At 42.3% G+C, this 15,921-nt stretch overlaps 2 protein-coding genes across 3 annotated transcripts in view; one reads left to right on the top strand and one right to left on the bottom strand.

Moving 5' to 3' along the window:
- ripk1l (receptor (TNFRSF)-interacting serine-threonine kinase 1, like) overlaps nucleotides 1-15,921 on the bottom strand; it is a 733,201-nt gene that overhangs the window by 511,343 nt on the left and 205,937 nt on the right. The gene's annotated exons all lie outside the window — the stretch shown is intronic.
- On the top strand, nucleotides 4,586-6,358 carry LOC308093483 (zinc-binding protein A33-like; the record flags this gene model as incomplete). Its single annotated transcript, XM_080439821.1, has 2 exons — nucleotides 4,586-4,596; nucleotides 5,722-6,358. The coding sequence occupies 2 exons, from the start codon at nucleotides 4,586-4,588 to the stop codon at nucleotides 6,311-6,313; spliced, it is 603 nt and encodes a 200-aa protein (XP_080295947.1). The 3' UTR covers nucleotides 6,314-6,358.

The following is a 15,921-nucleotide window of genomic DNA, read 5'->3' as shown; positions in this document are numbered from 1 at the left end:
GTGATATAATAATAATAATTATAATAATCCTACACTTCGCAGATATAAATGATTATATTATGAATCACTAACCAATTCAGACGTATTTTATACATACGCTATTTGAAAATAGCAGATAAGCTCACAATAACAGTTGTTGTGAGCTTGTAGATCTGCTATTTGTTGAACAACATGCTGGAGATAGATAGTTTGATAGATAGATAGATAGATATTTAGATAGATTTATAGATAGACAGACAGACAGACACACCTTTTTTTCGGTTTAATTTTTTTCATTTTTCTTTTCTGAAACCGCTCCATTAGCAGCGCTAAGGTGGAGCTTGGAGCTTGAGGGTCCATAGCTAAAACCCCCAAAAATGTTAGCCTACAGTGGGCTATATATATGTACAGTACACGTTGTGTATTATTATGTTACAGCATGCACTTGCGCACGTGGGAAAATCCGGCTTGATATCAATAGAGAAAATGAATTCTAATACATTCTAATAAATTCATGACTGATACCAAATGAAAATATAAACTTGAAAGACCATATAAACATTAAAATTATAAGAATTCAAGTACAATTGCCAGAGATCTGGCCAAATGAAATCTCAACTGTTCTGTTTGAATGCACAAAATATGCTGATATAGAATTATTATGAGTGACCCCTTGGGCCAGGGGGGGGGGGGGGGGGTTCGGGGGGGGGTCCCTTTGGGGGGGGGGGGTGTAGGAGTGGGGGGGTTTAGGAATGTGGATTACAGTAAAATTGTAATGACAAATTCCAAGATGAACTCTGCAGCCGCACTGAGGCGCTCCAAGCCGTCAGATATTCCCCGAATGTTGGTACCTGGATTGCCTTTCAATAAAACCATATTTGATGGGCATATGTATCACCTACCTGTTACTGATTTGAGAGAATTTACATTATTGTAATCAGTTCATTATTTCCTGTGTAAACCATGAATAAAACTGAAGTGTGTCATTTGGAGCGAATGGAATGGACTTCAAACGGCCCCGCCTCTGGTCCCGCCTCCGCTCCCCCCCGCCTCCCTGCGAGGTTTCGAGTAGCAGTTTCAGAGTTTCAACACTTATGGCATGCCTCTGCCGCTGCTGCTGCTGTGTGTGCGTGCGCGCGCGCGTGTGTGTGTGTGTGTTCAGAGATTTGAGGAGAATGTGCTGCTGTGTGTGTGACGCTAAATCACAGTTTCAAAATAAAGTTTAACCATTGATTTTTTTTTTCAGTCTTTCAACAATAAAGTTGCTAGTTTCAAAAACGATTCCCATTTAAAAGGTTTCTAACATGGAAAACAAAATAATACCCAAGGAGAACAGTGCCAAAATGCATATTCTGAAAGTGTGTTTGTGACCAATTTGAAACTCTGAAAAGGTGTTGACGAAACACTGTAAAATGTGTTTGCAAGGATTTGAGAAACACTTTCAGCCTATCAACACTTTTTTCAAAGATTCAAAACCAGTTCTCAGTCTTGAAATTATTTTCAAGCCTTTTGAACCCTTTATTTTAAGTCAGGAGTTTACAAGGTTTCACACATGTAAAACAAAATAATACCCAGGGAGAACAGTGCCAAAATGCATATTCTGAAAGTGTGTTTGTGACAAATTTGAAACTCTGAAAATGTGTTGGCGAAACACTGTAAAATATTTGTTCAGAGTTTTGAAATTTTTTTTCGGCCTATCAACACTTTTTTCAGAGATTCAACACTTTTTTCAGAGATTCAACACTTTTTTCAGAGATTCGAAACGAGTTTTCAGTCTTGCAAAAAAGGTTTTCAAGGTTCTGAAACCTTTATTTGAAGTTAGGAGTATTGGCAGTGATCCGATTCCATAGAATACAACACAAAGGAACTAACAGGCTAACCAATAACAAAAGATAACTATAACTAAACAAACGGAGGACTCCCCGAAGGGTTTGTCAAGGCACCATAGTCTTTGGTATAGTTCAGGTGGCGGGGGTAAAGGAGGAATGAAACTCCGCTAGCACCTATAGAGTGCAGGTGCTTCCCCCCCCCGGCTAGCAAAGGTAGACTGAGGCTTTATAGACAAGCACCGGCTGCTCAGCTGGTCGTTGCCATGGCGACAAGGTGAGAGGACCAATCAGTAGGGGCGATCACTCCCCACATGACGATCCGGCCGCAGACCACGCCCCCGTGCCAAGGAATGAATGAATGTTCACTGAGGCTTTCAATGAGGCAATCAAGCCGACGCCCAGCGCTCCCATTCATGACCTAAGGACTTTCAACTCCATGGAATAAACACACAGACACACACACAGTGGCAGCACGATACCTTAACAACTAATAATAATAATACCATAACGGCCACCGACCGTAACACCCCCCATCTTAAAGAGAACTTCCACCCCCAGAAGTTCCCTCCAACATGGGGTTTTTTTTTTACCCAAAGTACAGACACAAGCTCAGCCAACCACATAGTTGGTAAGGTTGGCCTCTTTTAACCTCCGAAGGTGTGAATAAGGTCAGGTTCATATAGGAAAACGGCAACCATATGAAAAAACACCTCGCCATTTTCCACCCTATAGAGGTGGACCATGGCAAGTGTGTTACGAGTGGCAAAGATAAAAACCCATCAGAATCCAGCTTTAGTACGTGGGGATATCAGGACTGGCCCAATATCCTTTCACAAGTACGAATTCATGACAAATTTACAATAACCATTGGAGAAAGTACTATTTCAGAATGTAGGGTAGAAGAAAAAGAAAAAAAAAGAAATCTGTCTTCTGATAACTGTGGGCGCATCTGACAACTACAAATAAAAACTTGCAGGATCTTAACATTTTAAAACACACGCGCACCAAACAATAATACAGTCCAATTATAAAATTCATAAACCTTACACACCTTGACCCATTCACACCAAATAAACTTACTTATAAAACATAAGAAACAACAGGAACACAAGATTTCAAATCTTAAGGTTTTTTTCCACGGGGAACTAAGGGACGATTGACTACACAATCACTGAGTGGGGCAAAAAAACGAGAAGGAAAAAAAACAAAACACTACGGTTCTCCTGAGTCCTGTCATGCGTGCACACATGACAGGATCTAAGCAAAAATACAGAAGGCCGTGATGCATCGCAAATTCACTAACATCTGACTCACACTAAAATCACCAACACAAGAGAATTCTACCTGGACTGATTGGCAGATTTGTTCAAAATCTAAACCTTTGGCAGTAGCCTATGCCCCAGGCACCAACTCATATGCGCACAGTATATGGTGTCTTTTCCAACATTGCACTCCAACTCTGGTCTATAGATAAGGCTGCACAGATCTCCAAACTCTTCCCACTTACATACATTGCAACAGTAAACTCCACATGTGTTTAGGCCATTTTACAGTGGTTGCAATGTGCTCAAAATCAAAGTACAAATCAATTTCTGTCTATTTGAAAAGTGGTACCAACGGAATATGCTTACTGACTTCGAACGTTTCAGGAGTGGCGGGGATATGTCCAGAAGCACCAGCTTTAGGCTGAGGGGCAGGTGACCTGTCAAGCTTTAAGGCCCTAATGCAGTGGCTGCATCAGCTCAACCTCCTGGTATTTGTTCAGAGCTCCACCTCTCAGAGGCAGAAGGCCAGCTCTAGACTCTTTGAGTCCCCCCCAGCAGTGACAAGAGCCATCAGCGGATCTGTACTCTGTACTCACCGCTTGCTCAGCATTTTACAACTCCAGGATCCCCTTATTAGTAAGCGGTCGTTCTACACACCGCCTTAATTGGGCCTTATTGGCACCTGCTGAGACAGACATTTTACCAATCAATATTAACTCTGCTTTAGTGCAGTTATCAAAATGTTCAGAAGTGGGAGAAGTTAAGGAGAATACGCAACCCCATCTACATTACACAAAATCAAACACTGTCTGATCTGCCAATCTTTTGATCAAAATACAACGTTTTACCCGCCACCAACCTACTATTAGAAGGACTACTGAAATGAACCAAAAAACATTTTTTCACATTACGTCCTTTCCTGAAAGAAGCAAGAATGGCTGAAGGCCGTGAAAACATTCCTCCCACAGAATGTCCTTCGCCAAACCGTGATGGGGTCCCCCGATGTGTAGAGGCTAACCCACTCCCTGAGGGCTTCCACTTCACTACCCCAGCTCAGTATAGCCGCAATGGTGGAGTCAAATCAAAATCACATTTACAAATGATGTTGTTTCTGTCAATTATGTTACGACCTGTGAGGTCTAGGGTAAGGGTCGTACCATAATTGACAGAAACAACATCATTTGTAAATATAGTGAATTTATTAACCCAAATATTGGATAACAAAGGTGTGATAATAATGGCTTGGACATGAAATAAATGAAACACAAAGGAATACAACACAAAGGAACTAACAGGCTAACCAATAACAAAAGATAACTATAACTAAACAAACGGAGGACTCCCCAAAGGGTTTGTCAAGGCACCATAGTCTTTGGTATAGTTCAGGTGGCGGGGGTAAAGGAGGAATGAAACTCCGCTAGCACCTATAGAGTGCAGGTGCTTCCCCCCCTGGCTAGCAAAGGTAGACTGAGGCTTTATAGACAAGCACCGGCTGCTCAGCTGGTCGTTGCCATGGCGACAAGGTGAGAGGACCAATCAGTAGGGGCGATCACTCCCCACATGACGATCCGGCCGCAGACCACGCCCCCGTGCCAAGGAATGAATGAATGTTCACTGAGGCTTTCAATGAGGCAATCAAGCCGACGCCCAGCGCTCCCATTCATGACCTAAGGACTTTCAACAGACAGAGTGTTGGGGGGGTGCCGGGGTGGGGTGCAGTTTCCTTTTATGTGCCTGTCCTTTGCTGTTCTCCAGTGGGCCAAGCAAGCACTTCCCTCAGTCAGGCATATAGTCGGTGATCAATAACCAGGAGAAAGTGGCCGCCGTGCCAGCCTCGATGCTAATTAGTGCGGGGTTAGAGCAGATTAGCAGGCACCTGAGTCCCTATCTCAGTCTGTCTTAAACAACAACTCCCTTCCAATCAGCCTACCCAGAGGCACCTGCATCAGCACAACACTGACCCACAGGTAGGGGCGAGGCAGTTAGCGGCCATACACTTCTCTACCCCTTCAGTCTATTTGTTTTCAGGTTTTAACATTTTTTGTGTGGGTGATTATTTCAACTTCTCTCTGTAGGCGCATGTTTGTCAAACAAGTACAGTACAGAAACACCAGGAAAGAGACACCAAAAGGATGTGTGTGTGTGTGTGTGTGTGTGTGTGTGTGTGTGTGTGTGTGTGTGTGTGTGTGTGTGTGTGTGTGTGTGTGTGTGTGTGTGTGTGTGTGTGTGTGTGTGTGTGTGTGTGTGTGTGTGTGTGTGTGTGTGTTTGTTTGTGTTTATTATACCGTTTACCAGGAAGTCCAATACTAGCTCTGGTCCATAGGGTTAGCACTCCTAACACTATGGACCATAGCTAAGTCGTCCCATTGACATAAATCTCTCTTTTACAAGAGAGAACTGCCCGTTTCACAAAGGCAGAAGGCAGGCTTAGAAGGAGCTACTTTGCCGAGCGAGGTCAAGCCATGCTGAATGCGCGTTCACGTCTTCCCCAGTAGACCATGCGGTCGAGCAAAGATTTCCTGATCCCGAAATGGAGAAGAAACGCTTACGAGGAAGTAAGATAATTACTGCTGCTGTAAAAAAAAACAGAGAGATAATTGGGGGGCAATAGTGGATAGACTGAATGTGTAAGTACCCCCAAAATATAGGCTGGGAAATCTGACCTACAGAGTCTGGGAGAAGATGAAGGAGAAGATCAAGTTCACTCCTGTTATTCTGGACCCAAACACAGCAACCAGCTGTCTCCATCTATCTGAGGACCTGGCCAGTGTGAGAAATACAGACACATGGAAGGAGCTTCCAGACAACCCAGAGAGGTTCACTCATACATCGTTAGTTCTGGGTTCTGAGGGTTTCAGTTCAGGAAAACACAGCTGGGAGGTGGAGGTTGGAGATCTTCATTACTGGGATATGGTTAAAGAGAGTGTTGACAGGAAGCGATCGAGATATCATACCATGCCAGAACATGGCTACTGGTGGGTACACAGTAAAGGGAAGTACGAGAATGGAGATGGAGAAACCATTCATATGCAGAGGAATCTCCAGAGGATCAGAGTTCAGCTGGACTATGACAGGGGGGAGGTGTCCTTCTACGACCCTGAAGACATGACTCACATCTACACCCATGAAGACATTTTCACTGAGAAACTCTACCCTTTTTTCATCATTGGAGTGGCTCTTGCTAAAACCACTGATATCAAAGTCTGTCAAGCAGAGATATCGCACTCTGTTATACAGTGATGGCAGTGAGTAGTGTTGGGAATCTTTAGGGTTTTAACAATTCTGGTTCCTATATATATTAGGGGTGGGACGATATGGGTACCTCACGATACGATATATATCACGATATTAGGCCCACGATAACAATATATATATATCACGATATTCGACGATATTCGATATATTGCGATATCACGATATTCAATATATATTGCAAGAAATTTCACCAACGATATATCACGATATCTGAAAATATCGATATATTGCGATATCACGATATATTGCATGAAATTTCACCAACGATATATCATGATATAGTCCTTGTATTCAATTCATAAACACATAAAATAGCACCAAACAGTTCAAAATCATCATTACACAAATACAGAGTAGGAAAAACAACGTATCACAAACTAAAAAAATATATATATTTTTTTTTTCCGGCAGTATATCGATTAGTTATCGCGGGAGAAAGTATCGCGATATATCGCGATATCGATATATCGTCCCACCCCTAATATATATATATATATATATATATACTAGTATGTTTCCTAAGTTATATTGAATTTCATGCTTTGAAAAATAAAAGGACAAACGATCAAGCTCTGAAGAGCAAGCCTAGTTTGTATAAATCTATTTGAATAGATCACTCCAACGTGCACAGTACCAAACGTTCATAAAATTCAAGTGGCATCTCCACAGCGCTCAATATTGTACTTACTGTACACCCGCATACATCCATTTGCCTCTCCACACATTCATAAGTCAATCTAAATGAAAAGTAATCCAATAACTCATCAGGTCATCAACTCATCATAAAATCAATAAAGAATCCATAGTCCAGGCAATAATCTGACAGAAACTAATCCACAACTCATTGATATAGATATCCCTGTGCGTAGCCTATCTCCAGTGATCGTGGCATGCAGTTGTATTCCACAATTCCACAAATAGGCCTAGGCCTAGCAAAATAGATCTACAAGCTCACAAGCTGTCATGAAGAGGTTTTACAGCGTATATATTTTCTTAATTTGAGGTACAATGAAGTATATAATAGGACTTATGTGGTCATTTAATGGCAATGTGTAGGCCTACCTGTGTTATTTTAATGCAGGCTAGTAAAAATAAGGCAACATAAACACATATTATGGAATAAGTGTGAAAAACCCATTGGTTTGTGATCAGAGGACTTCATTTAACTGACTAAACCTTTTTTGAATATTTAATTTGGAGAGAGAGATAGAGAGAGAGAGAGAGAGAGAGAGAGAGAGAGAGAGAGAGAGAGAGAGAGAGAGAGAGGCCTTGACAAATAAGATTGAAATGAACAGGCTATAATACTTACTACTTTTTTGTCCACACATACCTATTTGTCTCACATCATTCAATATGGACCACTCGTTGTGTCTGCGGTCTGTGCGATTGGGCTCGTGAGTGGACATGTGCGGCTACGGCTTTGGGTTCGATTTAGGGCATGCCTTGATATACCTGCGTTGCGCAACCGAAAATAGCCAAAGCTTGCGCTCAATTTAGTATAATCAAGCATTACTGGAGATACTGCATACGGCATGGATTTCTACACAGAGGGCAATTAATCTATGTACTGTCCTGCAAACGTGGTGGAGAAAATACAGGTAAATTGGTAAAATTCTATTTTGGGTGCGAACACTAGGATGTTGATGTTGCACACTGCACAGTAGGCTATAGAGCAACAAAGTCTGACATCACTGCCATTAGAGGCCGCTATTTTTTCTCTTGAAAATAAAATCGCATAGGGGAATCTTAGATCTCGTCATATAAGAACTGTGTTCCAGAAATAAACAAAATGATTTGATTCATAATGGATATGAAGCATCAACTGACAGTTGAAAAGTACTCATTTATCCAAAGGGTGAGAAAGTGATTTTTTTTTCTCCAAACACGACGTTATCAAATGTAACTCAATATCATAGACAACACAGAGTCACATAGCCTACCTGACAAAATCGACGTGGTGGTTTGTTTATTTTTGGAACACTAGTCTTATATGACACAATCTACGTCTAATCTTCTCTTTGGGATTCTTACTTATTTTTCAGACCGCCAATGACGAGATTCTTGTCATGTGTGTTTTCAGTGGTTTTACGATAGAGGGCGCTCTTCCGCAGCCTGTGAATGACCATGATGATGATGATGAAGAGTACATCCAGAAATCACGTGATCGCAACAAAATGAAGCTGGTTTCGTTTAGAGTTTAGAGGATTTATAAAAGTCAAATTTTCTCTGCTTTCTGTTGTTTTTGACGAAAACAAGCCACATTCAACTGCCCATAACTATGGAGTGGATTATCCTGTGTCTTTTGAGGCGATCGCCGGGTGGGTCGCTGTGAAAAATAATATTCTATGATATTTCAAAGGTTAGTAAAAAAACGCTCAAAATCGCTGGCAAGGGCAGCTATAGACGATGTTTTAACTCAGGCAGTTAAAGAGTTTAAGGGAAAAAATAACGCTGTGACCCCGGGGTAGTGGGAGTGACGTCTGTTTGTACCTGTATGACAAATAAACCTGCTGGACTCTTGATTCCGCAAAAATATTATTTCATCATGGTTTCACTGGCGGGGCGGTTGCCATGGTTAGTGTTGTTTGTGGAAGAGAAATGAATGGTGTGTGAAGTGCGCTGTAATGTCAGTGTGACCTAGCCCAGAGGAGGTAATGAAATACATTTCTTTATTTATCCATTTTCCAAATATAGCATGTTTTGTGGGACATTGGTGGAAGGTAACTAAGTAGGCTTCGTTTACTCAAGCCCTGTAGGCCTACTTAAGTACAATTTAGAGTTACTTTTACATTACTTACTAGTATTTACTCTGTGCGCCCGCCGCTGACAACCTGAGAGTGTGGCGCGCCTGGCGTCGAGTCTGTCGGATAGGCAGTTGTCCAGAACCACCAACACGCCCATATATAGGCATACAGTATGGAGACTACTATGCCCAGATATGACCGACCGACGTCAAACTCTGCGTGTACCTGTACATGGGAGTGCGGTGCCCGGCGTTGAGGCCTATAGGCCCATATGGGAATATACTGAGGACATCAGGGATGCATCAGAAATTGCAGATCTACAATTTAATAATTTGTCATGGAAGGGACACATCATAAAAGCGCAACTGCTGTCTTGCAGGGAAAGATGGAATAACTACCAGTAAAAAATATTGTTCAAGCTTATCTATGTTCAACAATAACCAAAATCAAATCCACTTTTGTTTTTTAGAAGGCTATTAGCTATAATAGTTTGAAATACGAAATCAACTTATCCAGTCAATGTGAGAACAACATTTGATAACGCAAGCAAGCATACTCACTGTCGCATTTTGCTTTGTTCATATTTTTCTGAATTTCAGGAGTCGTACTAGTTCATAGATAAAGTGGCCTAGTGTGCTTGATAAGCCTGAATCGGTGCGCAACGTGCCGTCATGTGCCAAATATAACAGATCTACAACCTCAACGCATGCCATGCTCTAAGACTAAGTAGCCTATAAATGAAGCAATTGGCATGGTCTATATTATCTTGCCTTGAAGGATAAGAAGCTTTTACATTCACAATTAATCTTGACTCAGCTGTTTAGTGACACAAAGACAGACGAGGCGTGGGTTATGTAGGCCTAGGTATTTGCTATTTATAGCAACTGTAAATTCTGTTCACAGGAGGCTGGTATTTCAGCTATACACAGGCACACATTTGCACAGACTAGGGGTTTCATAGAATATTCAAAATATTATTATTTCAAATGTATTATGTTTTAATAAATCAGTGCATTCATGGTTGATTGGTGCCAAAACATAGCGTGTTCATACTGTAGGCCTACGTTGCGTTGTGCCATCAGTGCCATTCAGCAAATATGCAGAAATAGAAAAACGGTTAAGAAAAAACATGGCTCTAGTCTCAACCTCATTTTATACAGTCTATGGTCTCAACGCTGACCATAATCAACAGTGTTAACTTACTATTGGTGAGATTATTACGGTAGTTAAATGTAAGAGTTTGGGGATGTGACGTCCGGAACAGGGCGGGTAGCGTCGGTTGATGCAGCAGGACTCAGCATTATTCCTGTTGCCAGGTATAAATAATTATCCACAGTTGGTAGATTGCACTTTAGACAAGGACAGACTCAAGGAGATTATCTTTTAGAGCCCCACCCCGACTCCACGAGTGGGCAGTTGGGGGGGGGGGGGGGGGGTCAAGAAAGCACCTGCAGACATTCTTATCTGGAGTTTTTTTTACATTCTATGTATTTGCATGTAAAGAATGTAAATAAAACTTCTATATAAATTACAGTATATATATAGGAGGGGACTTGTACCGTAGGCTCAGGGCCCCACAGTACACCCACATAGGCCACTACAATATGTCTGTATTTGAATATATACTTAATGAAATTATATATTTATACTTACATTGTTGTAAAGTGATTTGCCAATGGGATCCTAGTAGTCAAGGGTCCTTGGGGCACTGGCCCCATTGACCCGGTCCATAAGCCGACTCCATGACTGTAGATGTTGCGGTGGAGTTTATCTTATCCATTTTTTTAATCTTATGGTGTGCATGTGCATGTGCATGTGCATGTGCATGTGCATGTGCATGTGCATGTGCATGTGCGCGTGCGCTGTGCGCGTGTGCGTGTGCGTGTGCGTGTGCATGTGCATGTGCATGTGCATGTGCATGTGCATGTGCATGTGCATGTGCATGTGCATGTGCATGTGCATGTGCATGTGCATGTGCATGTGCGTGCACACACACACACACGCACACGCACACGCGCGCACGCGCACACGCGCACACGCACACGCACACACACACACACACACACACACACACACACACACACACACACACACACACACACACACACACACACACACACACACACTCACACATGCACATGCACACACTTCACCCCGTCTGTCAATCCACTTCCTCATTCAAACTGACACAGGGATATTTGCAGAGCTGCCACCAGTGATGAGGAGTCTATTAACCTGAAGGCTAGCGGAGCAGACAGGAAGCTTTCAACTTCCACTATCTCATCCCTCCGTCTCTTCTGCATTCATGTATCAATCCAGCCATCCTCAACCTGTGGTCTGGGGCCCACTAGTGGGCCATGAGGATGTTGCAAGTGGGTCCCCAAGTAATTAGCAAAACACTAACATTTTATTGATAATAACAAAATAATGATAATAAAAATGTTTTCTTTAAAACCTTGAAAATTTTGTTTTCATTGTGATAAATAGGAACTTAAAGAATATTGATCTAAGCCGGAACAAAAGCGATTGATTTATCATTAATAACATGCTCTGAAAATGCACCACTGGCCCACCAATCTGATCACTTCACTCGGCAGATATTAGCCTGCTGTGTTAAGTGGTCAGATGGGTGGGCCACAAACGCTTTTGAGATTTTCAAGTTGGCCCTGATCCAGAAAAGGTTGAGAACCACTAAGCTACATGGGTGCTGCGAGTGGACACTGGGACAGTCCAGCAGCCATGTTCACATCAGGCCACAAATGTAAACTGTATAGGCTACCATTAAACGGCCAATATTTCTATGAAGTACCTCTCTTCTTACTGTCCAGTAATAAGATGTTGCTTCACCTCTCCTTAATGGGAGCAGAAGGAACAGAAGGAAATGAGAAGAACAGAATGATGATGATGATGATGTACAGTGGGAAGATGCATTATGGTGGGCAGAGGGATTTGATTTAGATGCTAATTGTTGAGTAAAGAAAGGAAGCAGAAAGGCTCCACAGTGGAAACAGAATTACACTTGACCGGAAAATGGTATCGCATATTTTGAGGCGCACGTGTCTTTTGTGTAGCATGTCTGTGACGTGTTGGTTGTTTTCTTTACTTCTTTCCTTTTTTGAATTGTGGTGCAAAGTACAGGACAGGAACCAAAAACGAATGCGACAGTCCAACAGCCATGTTCACATCAGGCCACAAATGTAAACTGTTAGTAGGCTACCATCAAACGGACAACATTTCTATGAAGTTTTAACAACAGCTATCAAATAGCAGGTGATGATCATTCAATGACAAGTTTGGCAACCGCTGGACCTATCCTTTATGTATGTACACAACACACATACATCACCACTGTTCCAAAAGGTAACACACACACGCACGCACGCACGCACGCACGCGCGCGCGCGCGCGCACACACACACACACACACACACACACACACACACACACACACACACACACACACACACACACACACACACACACACACACACACCGTGATCGTGATCGGCTGTAATGGAACATAGGAAATGAGTCACAGACAACAAAGGATAGGACAGAGGAATTTAGACACTCAAGACAAGACACAACTTCCTGTTCTCTGATGTAATATGTCAGTGGTTTCTGATTAACTCCTGTTTGTCTCTCTTCATCTTTCTCTCTCAGATGTCGGGGCATCTGATGAAAGGCCATGGAGAACAGTAAGGGAGGGGCTTCTAATGAGAAGATTGATGAGGAGGATTTGGAGGAACTATTTGTTCCTCCATCCCCTGCGGGAAGTCTCCCTTTGCCCTAGAGGCATACAGTATGTTACAAAATTCAGATGTGATTATTTTTATTTGTCTGGTTTTATTGTTTTGTTGAATGGTTTATCGTGACATAGTAGGGGGACGTTTATTTTGGACCAGAAGGGGTTGGTTGTCACATGGCGTAATGCCAACATAAAGCTGTTGATTGCATTGACAAGACAAGTTGTCTTGTTTATAAGTTAACAGTTCCAACATCCCATTCATCACATAATATGTAAGACACAATTGGATCACATTCAGTTTTTTTGTAAAAGCCTGCTTCTGACTGTTCTCCTTAAGCTATATTTTTATATTCATGTATTCAATTGCAGACATCTTAGTGGAAAACAAAAGGTATCAAATAGCAGGTTATGATCATTCAATGACAAGTTTGGCCAATAAGCTGTGGCAGTACATTGCACTATATTGGACAGTAGGTGAAAAAAGGTATTTTTGTATTGTAATACAAGTAATAATAGTAACAAGAGGCATTAGAAACATAAGAGACATTCCAAAAATAATTCAAGATGCTAGATTATTTATTGTTTACATACCAGTATACACGTGGTTACCATAACTTCTTTACATCTTTATTTCTTATTGGGTATATTTGTATGTATAAAACAAAAATCCCTTGCCCACATTACATTTCATAAAATGAGTGCCAGAAGGTATATTTGTGCTGCAGGTTCCCAGACGTTCATCGAGCAGCAACTCCTTGTCCCACACCTCCAGTTTCAGCACGTCGCCAACTTGCTTGTCGGGGAAGTAGAACGATGCACTCCAGTGCGGATTCCTGGAGTCTTTGATGAACTCGGTCTGACCACCAAAGGTATCGGCACACCAGACCTTGACATAGGGATCAGGTAGATTCCAGGGGTATCCTTTCAGATTGGCGGCATACATGTTGGTGATGCTGACAATACCCCCGTGGACAGAAGTCAGGCCACAGAGGCACAGCAGACCCAGCATGAGAGATGGGGAGTACGCCATGACCCAGTCACCATGAACTCTGAGAGGTGAGAGACAGAGAAGCTGAATACATCTAAATATCCCGGTAATATCCTCAATAAGAAGTCCTTTTGGTGGCTTTTATGTTGATCATACTGTATAAGATATGACCGGTATATCGGTATGTATAAGGTGCAGATATAGTAATACATTCAAGTATTCAGTAGTGTGTGTGTGTGTGTGTGTGTGTGTGTGTGTGTGTGTGTGTGTGTGTGTGTGTGTGTGTGTGTGTGTGTGTGTGTGTGTGTGTGTGTGTGTGTGTGTGTGTGTGTGACATGTTCATTCAATTTAAAACATAGCCTTTTTCAAAATCAATTACATTCAGTTTGAGTCTCTCTATATACTTTCTTATTGTTTTTGTATGTCCAACAGTGTCTTACCTGTAAAGTGGACTGGTTTCTTTTAGTTTCCTAAAAAGACCCAAGAGTGTCTGGCTGCAGTCAAGGTGGTAGTGGCCCTAGTTGTGACTATTATGTATATCCAGTTAATAAATGGGTACGCCCCATTTTTAAAGTAGTTTCACCAACCAGAGAGAACCATGTTGAACTAACAAGACCTGGTACTTCTTATCTAACTGAAGCAGGTAAACATTTACTTGAGCATTGGAGGGACAGCGAGTGCAGATGCTGCACTCGCTACAGTATGTACAGTACAGTATGTATAGTCTTTCAAAATTAATATACTGTATGAATATACTGTATGTAGTTTTGGCAAAGAGATTTGGTGTAGACAGGAAAACGCAGTCGAAGTACAGAGACAACTCTGGTCCAGTTTACAAAGTCTAGGGTTTCAGTGGTTAAAGGCCTATATCATGAAGTTCTACTTATTCTTAGTTTTCGGTCTTTTTGTGGGTTCTCTAATGTCCATTCGTCAAAAAATAAGATATTTGAACAATAGTTTTATTTCTGGGTATTTCTGTGAAAATGTGTAATGAAACAGGCTGTTGGATTTGCATCTAAAGGTGACGTCACATTAGTGGCTGCTGGTGATAATCCACCCATTTGTCTCAGATCCGCCAGACCATAGACCCCGCCCACTCTCTGAGTGGACTGCCCCTCTTGGTCTGGGGTTGAAATGTGAACCTAAGATTTATTCAGTACAAAAAGTACCGTTCAATGAGAGTCGGAGGTGGGGGTGGGTCTAACGACAATCCAATCAGCGAATATCTGCTAAAGCAAGCTGTGCGACGACGTCAGATGTAGGCGGATCCGTGGATCTCTTGTGATTGGTTTAGGGAAATTCGAATCCCCTCCCCCTTGAAATCGCCAACACTGGAGCCAATTTCAGACTGAAGCTCCACGCAGCTTCAGGCTGATAATCAGGCTACTATTTTGTAGTATTTCTGCCTATAAATTATTTATCCGTGCATCTAAAATATACATTTTGTATCGAATGTTTTGTTTATATTTAATAATGAAACTAAGAAAGCAAAAAGGCGATGGAGAGGACTAGCTGAAGTGGCTAGCTCCGGTCGGATAGGTCTGGGCCAATGGTCCCCATCTCTTGTTGACCCAGTTCTGTGAGCCTGGTCCAAAGTCGGACTGAAGACCAAGCCGAGGCAGACTTGCAACATCGCGGCTATGGCAACGGTAGGCCGTAGTCCGCCTATGGTCTCTGCTCCTTCTTTCACCCCAAAAATGCGTCAGTTTCCCCGCCGCTGTCTGCTCTCGAGGTCGTCAAGTTGGTCGGTGAGTTTGGCTACTTCAGCTGTTAGCTTAGTGACTTGGTTCTCCATCACTGTTGTTTTGTCCAAACGGCGGTTGTGTTTGGACACACTTCTTTCACAGCGTCTATTGTTATATTAACCTCAGTGTCAAGAGCAGTGATTTGCAAGGATAGTTCTGTTGACAGCGATGCCATCTTCGTCAACACAGTTTTCTCTGATTTCGATAAGGCTGCAAGGACTGCCAGGCTCTGGGAGTCTGTTTCTGATTCAGAGGAGGGGCACACCGCTGCGGCACCCCGTCTTTTCGCTCTCCGCATGTTTCAGGAGGAAGTAGCGGTGGAAAAAAGCAGGGGAAAATGCTGATTGCAACGACTTAGGTTGGTTGAT

This window comes from Gymnoscopelus braueri (genome assembly GCF_963280865.1).
Source record: "Gymnoscopelus braueri genome assembly, chromosome: 10".
Taxonomy (NCBI): Eukaryota; Metazoa; Chordata; class Actinopteri; order Myctophiformes; family Myctophidae; genus Gymnoscopelus; species Gymnoscopelus braueri.
Note: the sequence above shows the minus strand (reverse complement) of the source record. Positions and strands in the feature narration are given on the sequence as shown.